This window comes from Pocillopora verrucosa, unplaced genomic scaffold, assembly GCF_036669915.1.
Source record: "Pocillopora verrucosa isolate sample1 unplaced genomic scaffold, ASM3666991v2 scaffold_21, whole genome shotgun sequence".
Taxonomy (NCBI): domain Eukaryota; kingdom Metazoa; phylum Cnidaria; class Anthozoa; order Scleractinia; family Pocilloporidae; genus Pocillopora; species Pocillopora verrucosa.
The window spans coordinates 2,516-14,512 of NW_027078177.1; the positions used below are offsets into that span (position 1 = coordinate 2,516).

Sequence of the window (11,997 nt, forward strand, 5' to 3'; positions counted from 1 at the left end):
TAATGTGGAAATATGGGAGAAATTGAAGCTAACCTCAGACTTCGTGGTTTTGGTGACTATTTGGTAGACCAAAGCAGGTTGCGCCTTTCCTTAAATTTTTGTAGTACAAAAGCAATGGAAAAAATATTTTATTTTAAAGACAAATTTTCATTTCACTCTCGTGGCGTAAGTTGGTGGCCTTTTGTTCAGCTCATAACTAATCGCCATTAAGTGACGTAAGCTTATATGTAAAATTCCGATTGATCGAGTCTTTCCAACCGAGAGGCTTGCCCTGAGTGTCTTTCCTCTACGAAGTCTACAGTGATAAACGATTTCAATTTGTGCTGGGTATGAATGACCTTAAAAATTACTTACCTCAATATTCTCAATGTAACAATTATGGCACCTTCTGTTCTGATGACTTTGGCGTCCTCTATATGCCTCCTAGTAAAAGATTGCAAGATTCTTACATATTCAGGATCCAATAACTCGCTCTTTCTTTCACCTCCAGAAATCGCGTTCAAGTACCTTAATTTTAGATTTGTGGCCTCACTATTTCAATCAATTTAGGACGGGGAAGAAATGGACAAGTGAAGGTCAATTTCCTGTTCCTTTCAAGGTCAAGATGGTCCAAACGTTTCCCAACCTCATGTTTCCCGCCATCCTTTAATTAAAGAGAATTGATACTGGGATCAGCAATTGTAGCCAATTTACGAAAAGATTACGACAACCTTTTAGGGGTACAACCACGTAAGTATGACGATTTCTCTATGAAGTAGTTTTTTGGGGTCAGAAAAATATAATTTATCACACAAAAGTGAGCGAAATATTCAAGCTTACTACAAATGTTATTGATGTTGATTTTAATTCTTATATTGGATGCTTGGGAACCGCGCTTTCAAAGTAAACTCAGAGTTGACCGCCAGTCACAGGAAGATCGAGGGTTTTTTCAAATTTGCGGACAAATAACATCTTCCGGGCATATTTGCTCGATATCTGAGCGGAAAAATGCCTGTTACGCAAATTTGTTATTCAGACAAGTACTTAGACGACCATTACGAGTACAGGTGAGCACAATTTCATGATCATGGTACTATTGTCTCCAATTCGACACGGGCGCGCTAGCGCGGACCCGCAGAGCGCTAGCATCACAGCTTTGATGCCACGTAGATCACTACAACTCACCCTAAGAATCTAAAGAGACTTTGGAAGGTGAATTAGTTAAGAGAATAAATGCACTCAGTTGTTTGAGCTTATCTGCTACATCATCTCAAGCGCATGGAGATGTGGCACTTAGTATTTGCTTGACGAGCAAGCCTTTTAGCATCTTAGCCATTCGGAATGAATTCGAATTGCCTTCGACTATCAGATGGTTAGTCACCATTCAAGGTGTTAATGATAGAAAAGATCCGCATTTATTGCAATCTCGTTAATGCAGAGTTCAATTTGCATGCAGCGCTAGTTTAATAAAGTGAGTGATACAGTAGGGTTTTATGCTGGAGGAGATTGGATCTTAATGAATGCATCGTACGCGCGATTTCCCACGAAATTGCTTGGCGCGAGTTGTAAACAGCAATGGCGGCCGCAAATCAAATGAAAATTGGCCGGCGTTTTTGTTTTTAAAAGCTGAATGAGGCTATTTCTGTAATACAAAGAAAAAGTAGAGAGAAGTGAAAATTCGACTCACAAATAACTCAGGCAAAGGAGACATTAGGAGTGCAAAACCAATGGTGCACGCTAAAGGACTCTAACAAACTCTACCAAAGGACTCTACGTCATGGACTTGGTTTTTGAGATATCTTTCAAAAACTGAGTTATAGAGGGGCTTTTAGCACTGCCATACTGTTAGCATGCCAATGGATGAAGCCTGAGCAACACCCTTAAAAAATTTCCCAACAATAGTTTTAAACAGATCTTAAAACATTTGCCTGATGACAAGGTATACAGTCCTGCTGATATCTTTTATTTGTGAGCACTTATCATTAATTGTGAAAAACCCTTTAAAACCTTGTTAGGGTTAGGGTTCATTACTCATTTGTAATTTGCTCCTGTATCACAACATTGCACTCATGTCAAATGAAAAATGCACCTGTTTTTATGCCAATCAGAAGCATGCATCTTTTTTATTATATTATTACTTTATGAACAACACATGGTTGCATATGAAGTATTTTTTCTACTAGACATGTCATCCTTCCAAAAGATCTTGCGGAGTTTGTTCCCAAAACCCACTTAATGACAGAGAGTGAATGGCGAAACCTTGGGGTACAACAGTCTCCAGGGTGGATTCACTATCTTATTCATGAACCTGGTAAGTATTTTCCAAGCTGTCATGACAACTCAGTTTTCTTGTCTAAACAGAACCAGGTCAGAAACACATCATTGGAGCAAAACTGAAATAATCTGGTGATACTGTATTTCATTGAATAAGTGCCCACATTCTAATAAGCTCCCTCCCCCAAGGCTATAATGTCAAACAAGCACCTCGCTCCTCCCTCACTCTCCTAACTAGTAGGGATGCAATGAAAACCTTTTTCTATTGCCACTTTATCTATAACCTTTTAAGTGTCAACTTAAGCGGAATCATTTCAGGCGAATAGTTTCTTTTCCTTTTAGTCACCCTCAGTTATTTCCATCCTTGTGTGTTTGCAGAATTCCTGTGTGTGCATTACCTGTTCTTTTGATTTTTATCCTATTGCTGCATTAACTTAACAAGCCCCCCTCCCCCCTTTAGTCCTCAGTTAAGCACCCTCCCTCCAATGAGCACACCTCCTTTTAGCAGAAATTTTAAATAAGTACTCTAGCATTTATTCAAGGAAATACTGTTATTGCATTTGAGGGCCCCTTTCCTTCAATGAAGAAATTGATTTTAAAGAGCAAAACAGATCTTCTAATGCTAACATCACTGCAGAAGATAAGGACACCTTGGAAAAAAATAATGCTACTATTCATCGTCCTAAAACCAACATGACATTGTTGTTGTTGTTGTTGTTGTTGTTGATACACTCCTATCTTGACTTTGGGTCAAAAATTAAAAAAAATTAAGGTTGACATTATTTAGTGAAGGTTATCTACTTAAGACTGTCTCTTTCTCATATTTAGAGAAAATGTATCTGGCTATGGTAAAAAGTACTTGAATCAATGTATGAATCAGTTGCATGTAAGACAAGGTTGTACACTTTGTATGGCTGGCAGCCAGTGAACTTCAATGATTGGTTTAATTTAGCACAGTAGATACCCTATAGATTGACTGTGAAACTTTAAGACAAAGCCTTCTCAAACTGAAAGGCGACCCTGTGAAATTTGCGGTACATCTTGAAAGAAGCTATAGTTTAGTTTTGTTCTGATAAGATTTTCCTTTTATTGTTATTTTCTTGGCTTATCATGTTGTTTTCTCTTTTGCTCGCAGAGCCACATGTGTTGTTGTTTAGAAGACCCATCAGCTAGCATTCTTAAACGCAGGAGCTGGACAAATTTGCTCGACAAGTTTAATTCACTAGTGACATGGATGGGCAAGAAACCTTGTAGACATAGATCGGAGAAAGAACTGGACAGAACTTAAAACTAAGTAAAGGATCTTACCAACGTCCATATTGGTTTGAAAAGAAATTTGACAGACTGTTGGAGCAAAAGCACATTTAGTGTTACTGACCATCTTTTTGAAAGGAGAATTCTGTAACATGAGAATTTGAACACATCTTTTTTTTCCCACTTGATTATTATTCTTCAATTGTGCACATTTATAATGCATTTATTGAAGCCATGCCCCCTTGACATTGAAAACCAATCACAGAGCAGAACTGTCACACTAGATTCAGGGTAAGATGAAATTTAAAAAAAAAAAAACCTTGCTCCCAAGGCAAGTCATTAGGACTACTGAGGTTTAAATAGTCTCTGAGTTGGATTGTCAGGGGCTTTGGTTTCAGTAAATCTGCCATAGTATCAGTGATTCAGTTCTTTTGATCATGGCACCTGTATAATGATTTTCTTGGATTTTTATTACTTGTCCCTTTTTAAATGTATCAAGGATTTAATGAAGTACAAACAAAATGAAATTTGGAGACCTTTTCCCACTTACATTGTGAAAATGTAGTTTAAAATTACATTCTTCATATATCAACATATTTCTGCACTTGCACACCTTCAAAAGATTAATTGATTGATTTCAGTCCAAAATTAATGGAAAAGAATCCCTCTCCAAAATCTAAATAAGAATTACAAACAGAATAATCACTAAGTCAGGAAAAGAGATGTAAAGTTTATTAAACTGAAAAATAACTGAAATAACTTGATAATGATCAAAGTGGAAGGATTAGGTTATGGAGTGCAACCAAACGCGTTTGGGTGCCCTGTGCTTCTCCAGACTTCTCTAAGTGCTGCATTGTTCCAACTGCTTTTATCATATTTCTGAAAGAAAAGAAGATGGTGACATGTTAGCACAATTTGGTGTCTTGTAATCTCTATTAGCCAGACCTGGCCGATCAGAGCGGTTCGTTAATAAAAAGAAATTGCAAGGTAACTTAATGGCAAAGATCAAAGAGCCCACCCGTTTTTAGATCTGCGGGTCAACAGGAGGTCGGGTCTGACTACAATGATCACTTAGGGAACAAGGGAATGCGGAAGTTGTAGAGAGGTAGTCGTTGAAGGGGCTCAAAGGCATCATACGGTGCCAATTTTTGCGAGAGAAAGAACAGTGTTTTTCACGAAAAAGTGACAGGGGAAAGATATAAAAACTCAACACAACTGAAATTATATTCACCAAATTGATGTTTTAAAAAAACACAAAACATAAACACTGCTGTTGTGGCAAGTGGCCGCCGTAGAGGGGTTGAAGTAGGAGTGACTGTAAGGACTTTTTTCCGCGCGCGCTACGTTAAGTCTTTATTGCCAAGGCTAGTCTGTAGAATTGCTTGGCGCATCCTTCACTAAAGTTCATGTGCCGTTGACGTGCTTTTTGGAAAAAGGTTGGGGAGAGAGTTCTTTCTTTATCTCGTTCGAAGCTTGAACGAGCTGGGAGAAACATGGCGACAATCTTGGGTATTAATGATTGATAATGCTGAGCTACCTTGTCACTGTCATCTCCCTGACGCACGTTCACCACGTTTATCTCTGATAGACGAGGAAGACCTGGAGGAACTGAAAATCACAACATAAATTAACTTAACTAAAGGAGGCAGTTTGAATGTAACGAAAAATAAATTGATAAAAGGGGGTAAGTTTCTAAATAAACTATGGTGTTTCGTCAGTGGGAGAGTATAACAGGTAATTTAGTGTTAACAACTGAGTTTAAAACGTAAATTAGCTACCGTAAAGAGTTTAAAGGCTGACGTTTTGAGCGTTAGCCCTTCGTCAATAGCTCTGACGAAGGGCTAACGCTCGAAAGTCGGCCTTTAAACTCTTTACGGTGGCAAATTTACGTTTTAAACTCAGTTTTTAACACTAAATTACGAGAAATAAATTGGTCATACGCTAAGTTTCACCCTCAGATTATTTTTCCCTTTTCAGCGTAAAGGTACACGAGAACGACTTTGATTTTCATATACAATTTGTTTTAAAACTAAGTTTCAATTTTGTCTAGTCCATCAAGTGGTTTGGGACCGGGCGCTATTGTTTTCGGCTCTTCCAGTTAAAGGAAGTGTCCGTTACACCCCACTGCATAGAATGTACCCCAGAAGAGATTCTACGGCTTGATGACTAATATTTGCCGCTGTGGGAAGGAAACCGTTATCGTTGGCTTAAAAAGTGTGAAAAACGTATAGGTACTCACTTATGCCAACAGCCGGTCCGTCTGGTCCGGGTCGACAGGGATGATGGGGCGGCTTCTTCTTTTCCTGTCCCAGTACATACTGGGACGGGTCCTGGTAACTAAACCGTGAAGTGGATTGGAGGCTATAATGTATCGTTGGCGGGCCTCCTGTAGTAAGAAAATATATTGCGGGATTTAATGAATAAAAGGAGTAGTTTCTCTTTTTTAAGAGATTGCTATGAGCATAATGCCGCTTACACTGATGGTGTATCGAGACTATCGCGTCCCATCATTGTTACTATTACTAACTCGCCTCTTCAATATTAATTTCACGGGATTTAGCAGGCGCAGGGAATACGGAAGGTTTTACGTTACAGTAAGGCTATTGCAAAGTTGACGAGGAAGAAGATCTATTCAAGTTGCAGTCGATAGGAAGATTTCCCCATCCACGTTTCTTTATCAGCCTATTCTTCGAAGACTTTTAAGTACGACTGCAACTGACAATTTTAACCCAGCATGTTTGTCGGATACATTATAGAAAGAACTAAAGTGATTCACAGCTTAGGATACCCTTAGTACGGCAGCTAAGCCTAACTTCTTTTCAAATGCATTTGATGAAACAGGCCAAATGAACCGTAGCATCGTTCTTGATGTTTTGGTTTTACATCAGACGTATCAAAATATGAATTACAACTGGTGCTATGTTCAAACAATTCCGCGCTTCTTGACCCTTTTGCAAGCCTGCAAGTGCTTGGTTTCACTTTTATCCATGAATTGTTAAATATTTTTACAATAATTATGAGAGTCAGCTCGTTAGAAAAACAAATCAAAATATCTAGCATAGATTCCTTGTGGTTATGACAAATATTTACCAGGAAAAACAGATACCTCGGTTGACATCGTGAGGCGAGACGTGTGATGCAGGCCCACAGGAGAAGTTGATCAAATCTGTTAAAGGATTATGATAATTCAGTGATAACTTAATGAAACAAATAAGAATACAGCCAATATCAGACAAGGCCACCCTTAAATAAATGAAATAAGGTCCCTAATAGGAATTCAACAGTGTTGTAACACCACGAAATTAAGGAAGAGTATTTGACTGTTATTATAATTAAGCGTTTCTTGTCTCTTATATTTGTCAGTTATTTTGATCACATAAATTTCTTTGCAAGTGTTACCCTATCGAGCACAATTACTTCAACCATTAGAACGGTATTAATTTCAAATATAGAAATCGATTCAAGCTTATAACGTATATCCATGTAATGTGTACAAACAAAAATAACCGTTCAACACATTAAACTTATGATGGCATTAAAGATGCTGAAACATGTCTCTGAAAATTTTCCTCGTTAATTTGAAATTTATTTTATTTATATTGTTATCACAATGTTACGGAAGTATTTATATACAGTAAATGTAAAAAAAAATCATGTTTTGATCTGTAGGGAAGAAATGCGTTATTGAAGTCAACCTGTGAAGATCAATTCGTAACCTTTTTCCTTAAAACATGGTAGTGGTGGCTGGTGGGATGTAAATTCAATAAAGTAACTCTTGTATTAGAGCGTCTTTTAAGGGTAGGGATCGATCCCTTGTTAGAACTTTAATGTAATCCATTAAAAACAAATGCGTCACTCTGGTGATGGCTATGCGAGATAGGATTTTTGCAAAATAAAACATATAAGGGCTCAAAATGCCAAGAATTGACACAAGGTAAATGTTTTAAAAAAAGTACATACAAGAAATTATAACTATTCCACATGAGTAGCTAATATGGGTATGTGCTGCCAAAAAAGAAGCAATTTTAATAAATTCCTTAAAATCTTTGCAAGAACTTAACTTCTTTCAAACTCACCCAAGTGTCCCAAAAGAGTTGGGTATCTCGAGCGTGTGTGGCGAAAGTCTGGATTCCAGATAGCATAGGGCTGAACAGGTAAAATCACACGTCAGCAAGTCAGTTTAAAAAAAAACAACAATTATCTTCATTTTGGATTAGGTGGCTTGACATTTTCACAAATGCGACTAATATAAAAGAGGTTGTTGTTGTGTCCGCAATTAACATACATAATTTTCATTTATTCAGAGTCGCTTATTTGTCACCTCACGGCTTTATTTGGAACCAACAAAAGCACCAGCTACCAGTTGGCTTGTTAGCTTAGTTGGTAGAGCACTGCATCGGTATCACAGAGGTCATGGGTTCAAATCCCGTACAGTAATGAACACTACTGCTCAAGTAGTGTTCATTACCGCGAAGATCGCTTTCATAGTCCACTAAAAATCACTGCTGAGTATGATTTCCTTGTTTGGTGAAAATTCGCTGCCAAGCCTCGATTGTACTGCATTTTTCGTGTATCTCTGCCACCTTGTTGTTTTTTTCACTTTACATCCTTTTTATCTCAGCGTCTCGGAACTACTTCCACATCGATGTTTCGCCAGTCCGCATCTTAAAGGCGAGGCTTGAAACTAAAATTGGCTATTCTGGCGTAAACTGCAAAAATGTTCTTCGAAAGGCAGTCTGCTATAAGTTAATTAAGCACTCCTATGATTAAGCTAAAAACAAACAAGTAAACAAATGATAGCGTCATTATGCACATTCCTGTGGTAAAAAATAAGGGAGTAAGCATACCAATATTTATGAGAGAACGTGTTTCAATAATAGCTTTTTCACATGACAAACATTTAAACTTTTAACATCAGAGCAAAATAGAAATAAAAATTGAAGTTTGCTCCGCTATCCAACAGAGCTCTACAGATACAGAGAGCAGAAAGATCTTCTCCGATATCGATCTCTTTTGCTATATATATCTTCGTACTGGCGTATATAAGTTTTCCACACTATCATTGAAACTGTGGTCATTTTATTACGACGCATTTAAAAAGCTTATTTTGAGCATGCAAGGAAGCAACTGAAGTTTTTTTTATAAAACATACAAAAACAGGACACCTTAACAGATTGACTGAACGTTTTACAGCTTACACTCTTCACTGGAGATCATATCAACCTCACGGGAATCACTCAAATTCAATGACTTCCTTAGATCATTTTCATTACTCTTCTTTTGGCTCTTGAAATGAATTTTGGCAGTTAATGAGACTATTCTGGGATAAAATACTGACCCATCGAACATTTAATTCGTTTATCGCTGATTGTCGATTTCCGTTTTCTTTGTTGTTGTCATAGTAGTCATGTACGCCTTACGAACCTATTTTTCCTTCACTTTTACAAGTCTTCCTTAGATCATTTTCGTTTTTCTTGTGATTTTGAATCTGACAACAAACACATGTAAGTTTATCGCAACAGCAAAAGGTAAGCCTCTTTTTGTAAACTTAGTGCCTACAATAAATCAGGAGAAATGATAAAAGAAACTAACAAAGAGCGTGGAGTAGGGTTTTAAAATGTGCTCCATACCTGAGCATTCGATTGAAGAGGGCTCTGATAAGCAAGACCTAACGGCTGTGGATTGTGACGTCTTGTAGGAGACAAAACACGTGCCTGTAGGTCACGTGGTTTGGTTTTTACTTGGCCGTGGTGTATAAGCGTGGTTGTCTTTCGCCGCCTTCTGAACGGCAACCCGACAGGCGCCATTTTGAGAGCTCAATTGCTCAATTCTTGCGCGCAATAGTTTGTTTTATTTATGATGCAACAAGTTTTAATTGTAAGCGTCATTTTGCTTCATGACCGCTAATTAATTAGATTTCTATGCTGCGCGCGCGGTAGTCGACTGACAAATGAAAACATTGATTTTGTATTTTCTTATAGTGGACCGAGAAGGTTCAAAAGATAAAGAGGTGATTGATGACATTTTGTTTCTTCCGATGAAGTCTAAGCACTCCTCAAACCACAGTCTCTGTGATTTCTAAGTTCCTGGCGAAACATTTAAGATGGACTTTACTGGATGATGATAAAGCAACTGTCTTGAATGACGTAACTTAGCCATCATAAAACTGCTGACACGGATATATAAAAGATAAATTCTGGTTAACTTGGTAACATCTCTTTTCAACCGAAAAACAGACTCAATAATTCACATCTAAGAGCAAGGAAAAAAGGAATAAGATGGGGAATAATGAAAACGAAAACAAAAAAGAAAAAAATCAAGGCATCCCCAGAAAAAAAAGTATTTTGAAACTTGTTCTTAAAAGTTGCTAAAACTTAACGAATTTTGTACTGGGAGCCTGGGTGATCAGAATGAAAAACGGGGGACTTTCATTTATAATACCACTGTTGTTTGCCGACGGCGTCTCGGGCGCTTCTGTTGTTGTGCTATGAACGATATGGAAGATCCAGCCACCCTCCATTTCAATTTAATTTTCTTTACAGGTTTTGAATTAAAAGAATGTTAATTTGTACTCCCTTAACTTTTTACGCTTCAGAACAAGAAATGTACAATTCATCAAAAATGCGCCTCATTTTAACACTTTCATTTTTTTTAAAGTTTTTTCAACAGAGCTGTGTGAGTGTTAGGGCCCGTCAGCTTTTTCCGGACCGGCTACCTTAACTGGGTCATTTAAAACAGTTATTCACCATAGTGGAGGTTGATAGTCACAACTTATACTTTCACCGACTCTGAAGTGTATTGTTTGTAAAGGAAATAACATGATTTCGAGTGCAAGATGGTGTGTTAATAATAAGCACGAGAGAGTTTTCAATGACGACAAAATTGAACAAATCCGTAAAGCAAGTGCAATTTTGACCTACGAAAAATTTAAAGTGCTTATTACACCAGGTTACACGAGAAATAATGTAATCACTTATTAATAATTAACATGAAAAAGCATCACAGAGAGTTAATACAGACGAAATTTGGACAAAGCGCACTTTGCACTCGCGTTACATGAACAATGCACTCGTTTTCGGCCAATCAGAAAAGCGTGTTTTTCATGTGTATTATCAGAGTTTAATATACCACACCGAAACCAAAATTTAGCTTACCTCTTCAATAGACCGAAGAATTGGTCGGAAATTAAACTCTTGACGAGCTATTTTGTCTCTGCGGTTGTTCGGAAGTTAATAGCACTTGCTAATCACTTCCGAACAAGCCAAACAGTGTGTGCGATAAGCTCTATTGACCTGTATGGTATATTCTTACCGTTACTTGCGTCATTTGTATTCTAAGCCCATTTGATTTTGAAAAAGATAAGTACCCTCTATAATGGTGTCTCTGATAACAAAATTTTGTCTCGTCATTCGAAGGAGCGATGTTAAACAAATCATACATAGAGATTGATCGTCCATTGAAATTTCTAGACATGTTTTGATTAGATGGCGAAACAAGGTTTTCACAGACTTGTTTATCTTCCACATCCATCTGTGTTTGCTCCTTCGAGAAAAATATAGGTTCCGTTGGGGCTTTTAAATTACTCTTCTTCGGAAGGTTTTCATCATAAAAAATGAAGGAGTTTTTGTGTTTTAATGTTGCTTGATCCCTGAAATTTCCAGCTTTTGAGGAAAATCTGTCGACTAATCAATTCCATTTGTGGTTGGCTGAACTAAGAAAAAAATTGATGTTTGAGACGGGCGCGTCACTTACCAAAATCTTTCGTTGCCATGTCAATCTTAATCATTTAACGAAGGGATTTTTTTTTACATCAATTTGATGATACCTGGTACTGTCCGTCATCCCCTAATATACTCTAATGATCTTTTTGCGATTCTATCATTAAACTTCACCAAATCTAAATCATCTAACGAAGGCTTTTTTATATATATATCTACTTGATGATAGCTGATACTGTCCGTCCTTCCTTAATATACTCTAATGATCTTTTTGCGATTTTATCATTACATTTCCCCAAGAATATTTAAAACTTTTCCATTATATAGCACTTGGAGCCGTGCAGCGCGCGCCAAAAATGCTTCATCATTTTTTACGACGTTTTTTTGATTTGACCCCACCTCAACCTCATTACGACTATTTTATTGTAATGTACTTTAATAAAAACTGGAAAACAGTTTATATTATCAGCTCTGTTTTGAAATTAAACGATTCAGCTGAATCTTAAAGTGATTATGCCACTCTTTTATAATTATCAGCTTTGAGTTTTGGCTCTGTTGACTCCTAAATTTTTCCCAAGAAAGAAACATTAACTTACCGATGTACTGTTTTCGAAACCCGAGGTCGCCATTTTGGGGCAAAAGTGTAACGTTATTAATTATTTAAGTTGAACATTCTATTATCTATGCCCTTAATTTTCTCTTTTCTGAAACGTCAACTACGAAAAAAGCTATGTAATTATAGCGTTCGCTGAACTGCACCCAAAACAGTTTA

The 11,997-nt window shown here is 37.3% G+C and overlaps 2 protein-coding genes across 2 annotated transcripts; one reads left to right on the forward strand and one right to left on the reverse strand.

The window, feature by feature from the left end:
* The first annotated feature begins 899 nt into the window (after positions 1-899).
* On the forward strand, positions 900-3,849 carry LOC131770212 (cyclin-dependent kinases regulatory subunit 1). The gene is made up of 3 exons (XM_059085926.2): positions 900-1,046; positions 2,163-2,290; positions 3,389-3,849. The coding sequence occupies exons 1-3, from the start codon at positions 988-990 to the stop codon at positions 3,424-3,426; spliced, it is 225 nt and encodes a 74-aa protein (XP_058941909.1). The 5' UTR covers positions 900-987; the 3' UTR covers positions 3,427-3,849.
* A 1,003-nt stretch (positions 3,850-4,852) lies between these two features.
* LOC131770198 (uncharacterized) lies at positions 4,853-9,314 on the reverse strand. The gene is made up of 5 exons (XM_066161999.1): positions 9,138-9,314; positions 7,584-7,653; positions 6,614-6,673; positions 5,747-5,893; positions 4,853-5,115 (listed from the first exon to the last, which is right to left on the reverse strand). Exons 1-5 carry the CDS (start codon positions 9,312-9,314, stop codon positions 4,853-4,855), a joined length of 717 nt encoding a protein of 238 aa, XP_066018096.1.
* Positions 9,315-11,997: the final 2,683 nt, after the last annotated feature.

What these genes read in the sequence shown, in the direction of transcription:
- LOC131770198 (XM_066161999.1), bottom strand. Translation starts at nt 9,314, where the DNA reads ATGGCGCCTGTCGGGTTGCCGTTCAGAAGGCGGCGAAAGACAACCACG. An exon ending in CTCTTCAATCGAATGCTCAG is followed by an intron (nt 7,654 to 9,137) that starts GTATGGAGCACA and finishes TTACCTGTTCAG; the next exon opens with CCCTATGCTATCTGGAATCC. An exon ending in CGGACCGGCTGTTGGCATAA is followed by an intron (nt 5,116 to 5,746) that starts GTGAGTACCTAT and finishes TGTGATTTTCAG; the next exon opens with TTCCTCCAGGTCTTCCTCGT.
- LOC131770212 (XM_059085926.2), top strand. Translation starts at nt 988, where the DNA reads ATGCCTGTTACGCAAATTTGTTATTCAGACAAGTACTTAGACGACCAT. An exon ending in GACGACCATTACGAGTACAG is followed by an intron (nt 1,047 to 2,162) that starts GTGAGCACAATT and finishes TTTTTCTACTAG; the next exon opens with ACATGTCATCCTTCCAAAAG. An exon ending in CTATCTTATTCATGAACCTG is followed by an intron (nt 2,291 to 3,388) that starts GTAAGTATTTTC and finishes TTTTGCTCGCAG; the next exon opens with AGCCACATGTGTTGTTGTTT.